Genomic DNA, 8,146 nt, shown 5'->3' with positions numbered 1-8,146 from the left:
TTTTTAATGTGGCATTTTGAAGATGTGTAATAATAATTTCTGTAACTGGCAGTGAATCATCCAGATGCAACAAATATCACTTTCTTTCTTAATTAATTTCCAATCAATGTTTCACACAGGGTTTCCACACATTCATTTCTGTCTGTAAATGACTGCTATTGTATGTGAAAAATAAATAAATAAATAAATGGCAGTCATACTTTGATGTTGGGTAGATAAAGGTCAAGGCAAAAAAATTTTTTGAGAAATTTTGGCAAGGAAAGCATTTTTAGCAGGAACACTGAACACACTGAGCTTTTTTCATTAATGTCAACAAACAACAATTTACATTTCTGCTGCTGAAGTATTTGAGCTCCTTTATCACTGCTAGAAAAACAACCTGAGAGAAGATGAGACATCATAAACAGGGCTTGACTCAATGCTAAGATTATATTTTGAGATAGATGACATTATTATTACTGCTCACAAGCTCTGCGGACCTGCTATTGTTTTAGAGTTGAATCTGCAGAAAAAAAAAGAAAAAAAAAAAAGAAAAGTCCCCCCAGAACAGTATTATCATTTTAAAAACTCTCTTTTTGAAGTGAAGCACCTGATAAAGCCTTTTGAAAATGTAAGTTGTAAAAGGTATGCAAAGACTTGAGCCATCTGTAGCTATGAATTACTTTGTCTGATGAGTAATGAGTGTCGCACGTCCTTGTCATCATGCACTAAGTATCCAGGCCAGAACTCTTATTATACATTAGTGACCTGAAGCAGGCAAGAAAAAAACCCAATTTGATAGCCTGCTTCAAGTATTTTCACAATTTTACCTTATATTTAGGGCAACTTAAATTCAAAAAAGTCATAATCCAACATTTTGTTTATCATTAGAACCCAATAAAAACCCTAACATTGGATTGAATGACCGGATTACAGAAACTGGTAGAACGTTCCTGTATTTGGTTCTACTTTGACTGGAAGTATAGTTCTGAAACCACATGCCACTGGGTGGATGAGTTTCAGATGCATCACATCAAAGCCATAGGGTTATGTATTTTTTTTTTCAGTAGAGCAATGTTGCAGGAAAGGGTAACTTTACACTGACAGACACAATCTATTTGAAATCTGAGAGGAAGCTGCAACGCACTAAAGAGACATAATTTCCAGTTTGAAATAACACATACAGTCACTGCAGGACGATTATTCCTTCAAATATTAAATGCTGTAAAATCAGACAAGTTAAGAATAAGATCTCAAAAGGTGCTAGTTACATAAAACTACTTAAATCACACTGGAAACCGTCCTGAAAATAAATGAGGTAGTGCTGTTGATAAGAAGTAGGGATGCACCAGTCTCTACCCTCCTTGAACCGATGCTGAATCACTGCTTGTAATATGAACGTTTTAATTTTGAAAATGACTGATTGAATATAAAAGGAACAATTTCAAAGATAAAAAAAACCCATTAAAAAATGGATCCCATATAGTGCTGAACAAATTTATTAGATGACCTGTCATAAAAACAAGAAAACAGAAATATTTTAGAAGTCTGTTAAATACACATTGAAAACTAAATATATAATTTTTGTATTTTTATACCCAAATGTCGACCAGCTCACTGAACATCTCTGAGAAATCAGAAATTTATAAAGCATATTATAACATCCAACCACTAAAACTATTTTTTTGTGTTCATGAAGGCTAGATAACTGTAATTTGGCTTTACTATTCTTCAGCTTGTTTTTTTTGTATAATAGTAAATTTGAAAATTCATTGCTAACAACAATATTTATAATTTAACATAAGAAATATGATTTCAATTAGAGATTGTACATACTGTCCGTTACAGAAAAAAAAGATTTGGGTAGGTATCAGTACTGTTAGTCAGGTTCAGCAATGGCATAAACCACGCTTTTGGCTGACTAATAAATTTGTTAAGCACTGTATATTTTTTCCTTCCTTTCTAGCTGATCTTGTTGATGTCTGTCAAAATCAATGCAAAGAGTTGTGGACATTTTGAGTCAGGCAGAATCAAGTCAAATACACTATATACTTTGAATTGTGGCAAGTATTTCATATTAAAAATACATTTACAGAGGGGAAAAAAGTATCTTGACACAATGGCACAGTATCTTGACAATAGTAGGGACAATGGTGCATCCCCATTTAGGAGCTAAAGAAAGGAGAGTGGACTACAGATGTACAGTTGTAACACCTCCTCTAGTACTCCCATCAACACAAACCAATACCAAAATAAACATCTAAATACTATAATTCCATAAATGACATATAAAAACCAAAAGAAAACATGTTTTACTTTTCAATTGTCCCTGGATTACAAAATCACACCACAGGGATATATGGCATTTTGGAAAAGAATACTTCACGTTCCACATCTGTATACTTCATATGTTTCCAATTGACATTTTTTGTACTTGGACTCAATGTAATATTTAGAAATATACAGAGGTTATAAATGCACCTAGAATAATTAGGCACCTAAGACCCCCACATTCCAGTCATGAAATGTATCTAAATGTGTGTTTACACATGACTGTTTGAATTTTACATGCAATATCGAGGAATTAGCGAGGTTTTTAGCTTTCTGTGTGTTTGTATGTGTGTGTATGTGTGTGTGTGTGTGGCTGTGGACCCTGAGACAGCAGGTGGCTGGAGAGAGGCACAGGTGTTCTGCACTTGCAGAGTGTGAAGATACTCTTTAAGGCTTATTCCTAAGTGCCACACTAAAGTAGCATCCACACTACCAAACCCAGGGAGACCCTGTGCTTCCAATCCATTCATCAGTGATGATAACCTGTCCAAGCACTCACTCACGGAAAATTCCTGGCCTTTTCTCATTCCTGAGTGGAACAGAGCCATTTACGACACAGTGAGAAATACCTTCTCCAATTCATGTCCGTCTGCTTGGTTAAATCTTTTTCCTTCCTATGGATAGGAAAGACCCAGAGGAAACTGTGGTTGCAATGATAGAGAATGCATACCCATATACAGTACTCTACCACTAAAAATATACCGTATATGTTTACTCTATATACACAAGTATGAAACAATGGATTCAAAGTACCTATAAAACTTTGCAAGGAAGAGAAAGAAAGCTAATAATGAGGTGCATAAAAATAATCCTTGGGTTTTTTTTTCCTGGGTACATAAAAGAAAATCCATATGGGGTTGATGCCCTGCATGCAGAGGCTATGGGCACAGATAACTGTGTGCTGCTGAGGTAGAGTGGACAAGTCCGGTGCTGACAAAGGGGGAAGGGGACAGGCCAGGAGAGATGGCTTTCCCTGCTGCAGATGGACAGTGTCTAGAGTCCCCATTTTCCAGACGCTCTGACCTCAGCACAATCTTAGGAGAATGGAAACCATTGGTTAGACCCATTTCCTGATGTGGTGCTGTGTCTGCAGTCAGCTGGTGTCCTGTATCTTCAATTTCCCCATTGTAAGTAGCCACCAGCTTTACTGAGGGAAGATTTGAGGAGCTTTGGGATAGTGACAGTTTTTCTAGATGTTCCTCTTCTTCTTGCGAACTCGGCCGGCTCAAAGAGGAATACTTTTCCTCTGACAATGAGGGTCCCAAGGTGGTGTTAGAATCTGTGTTTTGATAGCCCTCCTCTTCTTTCTCCCTCCCTGTGTCCAAAAGCTCAGAATGAACAATGACTTCTGCCTCAACCTGGTTACTGCACATGGATGTACTCAAATTATCTTCTTCCTGCAATGAAACAGTGTCACTGTTACATGAGATTTTCTTTTTATTAGTTTATCACCCCGAACAAATGAATTCTCTGACAGTTCTTCATTTGTTCATTTACCCACAATGCCTGTGCTAATGTAGGATGTTACTTTTCTTAGCATACCCAGCTAACTAGCTTCATCAGCTAAAAACAAAGTACTTAACTAACTACATTTAATAAACAAATTATTAATGTTGGAATTAACTAGCGCTGAGATTAAATGCAAAAAATATGCTTTTTTCCCCTCTTTTTTTATAGCTCAAAGAGGTGAATATGCTGCCCTGGTGATGTGCAACTTGGGACATAGTCTTTGAAAACAATATTTTACTTTATAAAAACAATATTATCTACTGTTTAAAGCCATCCAATGCACATTAAAGTCCTCATTTAGAGACTGGATGCATTAAAAAGTCAATTGTCGCAGCTAAATTTAGCTTAATTAGCCTGATGTTTATGATAGCATCTGGCAGTGAAAATAATGATTTCAGGTGGTAAAATCAATCACCAGTTACAAATTTTGTTAACCTCATTCTGAAATGTATTATTCGTTGATTTAAAAGTTTAATAGGGTGTAAGCATGAAAGATTTAGCAACATGTGATGTGCGGCTGGGTTTACTAAACTGTAAATTAGAAATACAGTTGGAGAAAGTCTTTGAGAGAACAGTTGTTGCCTTATGTATATGTAAGTCATATTTTGTTCAATATGTTCAATAAATTACCATGCCATTATCAGTGATTAGCATGTTGAGAGCTCCATTCACGAGTGTTGGAGAATCTTCTATTAGGGTGTCTTTGTATCTTGTGATTCTGTTGGCCCAGTTATGGCTTACAGAGCCGTTCCAGGCAGCCTATAAAATGAACAACATAGTTGAAACACCAGAATCAGTATTTTCCCTCAACAAAATGTGAGAGTTATAAAGAAAAAAAATGAAAAAAGGGGAAAGTTTCTATATATACAACACATAGAGAGAAAATATCCAATGCCCATCTAAAAATAAACTTTCCCCTTGAAGATGTAGACCTTGGGTTCAGGTGCAAGGGCATCACCTTCCCCATTCAATGGATTATCACTTGCCATCAGACTCTGCTCTTCTGGGGCCTCTGCTGGCGGTTGACCAGACTCTTGGCTACCTGCTGGCATCAATGTCTCCAACTCATAGCTGTTGCTGCACTCTGGTATGTTGGAGGGAATGGGGCAGCCTCCTCTCTTATACTGAGGTATCACAGCTGTAGAGTCCAGAACCCCAGATAGCTCCCTATTTAGAGCAAACATTAACACACAGATACATTCTATTTTACGTGTCCTTTTGTTCATAAGCAGTAAAACAAGTAAGCCACTGTATGAGTGCTAAAACTCTAGAGTAATCATACCTGGATTTGCTGTTACGAAAGCTGAAACACATGCAAAGGAGGATGCATATCAGTCCTAGGCACACACCCACTATAATGCCTGTCACTGCATGGATGTCCAGCTCTGTTAAAAATTGAGATAACATGGAAATAGAAAAAAAATCTATTAGTATAAACAACAGGGCTTTTTTGCTCTTCCAGATATACTGACTATAACTTTTGATATTTGATCTGCTACCTGAGATTCATGAATTGTACAAAAATACTATTATTTGTAAAACTTGTGCAGGTCTGTTATATAAGGCCTGCTAAAATGCACTGATTTCTTCAGGTAAGTCAAGCTTATAGCAGCAAAGCGATGGGCAACATTTAAGAGCAGACCTTCATTAAAATGAATTTATGCTGCGTGTTTTTGGCAGTTTAGATTAGAAGAGGAGAGGAAACAGATGGCAGGAGTTCTCTTTCCCAGCCGACTAGCTACCTGAGTCCCACTTCTACTGCTATTTGCAAACACTATTAAAGCCCATATGAACAAAAAAAGCATAACTCCTAACTCGTGCTTTAATCCTTAATAGTTCTTGGGGAAGTTAATGGCTCTGTGTTTAAAGAAAAGCAGGGCATTTAATAATTACGAAAGCTAAAACGCTGACTGATGGAATTAAAAAGTATGTAGTGAGACTGCAAGCCTAATCACAAATTGACATGAGAGTAAAGAAAGTACATTCATAGCAAATTCTGTTATGTACACAAAGCAGTAATTGAAAATTAACCCTGGGGTCACTGATGAAGCCACCCTTTGATATCTGACATTTTAATATATTTAAGATGCAGACTAGGAGAAGAGAAATAACAAGCTTATGGAAAGCTAGTCTTTCTCTGCCAGCTGAGACAAATTACTTATTTTAATTAGAAGGACTATGTGCATATACAGGAAGTGTGAGACTATCATTAAGAGTGTATGTGTGCTTGTAACACAGCGAGAAAGATTAGAAAACAAAACAGAGGAAACCGGTAACTTCTGCTTTCCCACAGGACTATATAAAACGACATTAAATCTTTTACAGTACCATGAAAATAATGCATTTTCATGGTTTGCAAAACTGCAGTTTTATATAACCCATATAACCTCTGCTTGACACATACCTTGATGGCTTGTGTGAACTTCCTTTATAGGTGAGTAAGGCCCTGGCCCCACCTCAGTAGATGCCCCCACCTTAAAAAAATATCTAGTGCCACTGGCCAATCCCTGGACCTCTACACTGGTAATACTCCCTGTGAGAGAGAAAACAAATCTTAAAAAAGGCAAAATAATGTGTTCTCTCATAGAGAGAGCAAATATTACTGTAAATATAAAAATAAAATATACATTTAATGCTGTTTATGTGTCGTGAAAAGAAACACCCACCATCCTGGGAGACGTTCTTCCATAAATGCTCTGGCTCACTGAGGTTGCCACTGTACAAAATCCAGTAGCTGATGATGATACCATTAGGCTCCAGTGGAGGGTGCCAGCTCACCAGCACCGACGAGGAGTCCAGCGTAGTCAGCTGCAGCTCCTCGGGAGGTGTGGAAGGCCCTGGAGGGGAAGGGAGGGTCAGGTCAGTAATTAGAGCCCAGAAATGAGGCCTCACAGCTGGAGAATGTATATTGTCATTGTGGGGGATTTGATATTTGTGTGACAACCATCTGTGTCCTCATGTCCCTACCACCTGGGTACAGGAGAGAGGGACGTGCAGGGCAATAGGAGAAAGGACAAGGGGCCCAGGTGATCACACACAGTAGTGGAGAGCATGATGGGGTTACTGGTGTCAATGTTATTATTAAAAGTGGCCCACTCAGCACTTATCACTCACATCTGGGAGAGAAGTTGTTGGCCAGAGTGAGAGCTACTACTACACTTGGGTGTTTTATTAGAGCTGTCAGTCATTATCACCGCCTGCTTATTTCTATGTTTGCAAACCACTAGCCAGCCAACATGCTGATTTTTACATGAATGAGCACACACTCACTTGCATCCACAAGCGCACACCTTCATACCCATAAGCTGCACCATCTGAGGATGAACTGCATACAATTACCTTGCTAGCTGGAGAAGAACATTGACACAATTTAATAAAACTGGCATAATAATCATAAGTTAATCCAACAAAAAGCTCAACTTTTATAAAGGGGTGTGTTGGTACAGTCATATGAAAAAAGTGCACTATTTTTCAGTTCTGTGTTTTTGTTTATCAGGACACAGAAAAAAAACCATCTGGTCCTTAGCAGGTTCTAAAATTATTTAAACATGACCTGAAAGATGAACGACAACACGTAACATAATACACCAAGGCAATATCATCATTATGCTATAATGATCGGAGCATATATGCATGCATGTTTGTATGTTCCCCATCTCCTCCAAGATAGGTGGATCAGTCTTGATGAAACTTTGCATAAGCCTTCCCTAGGACATGTTATATACAAATATTTTAAACAAATCCTGCAATCGTACGTATTTGTACATTTGAAGGCTCAATTAAACACTAAATGAAATGTCATAATATATAATAGTATGGCACAATATAACATATCGGCATCAAACAATAATGATCGTAGGGTATGTATGTTTGTTTGTATAGGTTTGCTAGCAGAAGCAGTGTGTGAGGTGCACCCTTGCTGCTAATCAAACACACTTGATTAGCAGCACCTGGTTGCTACTGATGATCAGTCAGCAAGTGTAAGTATAAAAGCAGGGGTTTTAGTAGTTTCCTACTAAGATAGTGCCTTTTGGAATATGTTTAAATCAAAAGGTTAAATCTTGCACATTTTCATTATGTTATTTTCTTTAGATGCAATTTTTTAATTATTATTATTTAGAGGTAATTCTGAATATTTCTTGACTTTTGCTGCTGTAGCAAACAGTAAATAATGTCCAAAAAGGGTAAAAGAAAAATATGAACAGATTTCTGTTTATGCACAGCAAATAATGCACACCATTATATCTATAGAACACCAAACCGAGCATATCTTTACAAAACCTTTGTCAAATGTTAGGCCGTCTGCCAGCTAAAACCTGGCTGAAAA

At 37.4% G+C, this 8,146-nt stretch overlaps 1 protein-coding gene across 2 annotated transcripts in view; it reads right to left on the bottom strand.

Moving 5' to 3' along the window:
* Positions 1-449: 449 nt before the first annotated feature.
* igdcc4 (immunoglobulin superfamily, DCC subclass, member 4) overlaps positions 450-8,146 on the bottom strand; it is a 59,161-nt gene continuing 51,464 nt past the window's right edge. For both annotated transcript variants that reach the window (XM_085382980.1, XM_085383047.1), the window contains exons 15-20: positions 6,486-6,656; positions 6,224-6,352; positions 5,102-5,204; positions 4,806-4,986; positions 4,450-4,578; positions 450-3,707 (exon numbers count right to left, since the gene is read on the bottom strand). In XM_085382980.1, coding sequence (XP_085239106.1) covers positions 3,189-3,707; positions 4,450-4,578; positions 4,806-4,986; positions 5,102-5,204; positions 6,224-6,352; positions 6,486-6,656 — 1,232 coding nt within the window. In that variant the 3' untranslated portion in view covers positions 450-3,188. The remainder of the gene's footprint in view (positions 3,708-4,449; positions 4,579-4,805; positions 4,987-5,101; positions 5,205-6,223; positions 6,353-6,485; positions 6,657-8,146) is intronic.

The sequence above is a fragment of the Rhamphochromis longiceps genome, linkage group LG1 (genome assembly GCF_057381845.1).
Source record: "Rhamphochromis longiceps isolate RC_006_pf linkage group LG1, R_longiceps_female_GT1.1, whole genome shotgun sequence".
Lineage (NCBI taxonomy): Eukaryota > Metazoa > Chordata > Actinopteri > Cichliformes > Cichlidae > Rhamphochromis > Rhamphochromis longiceps.
Note: the sequence above shows the minus strand (reverse complement) of the source record. Positions and strands in the feature narration are given on the sequence as shown.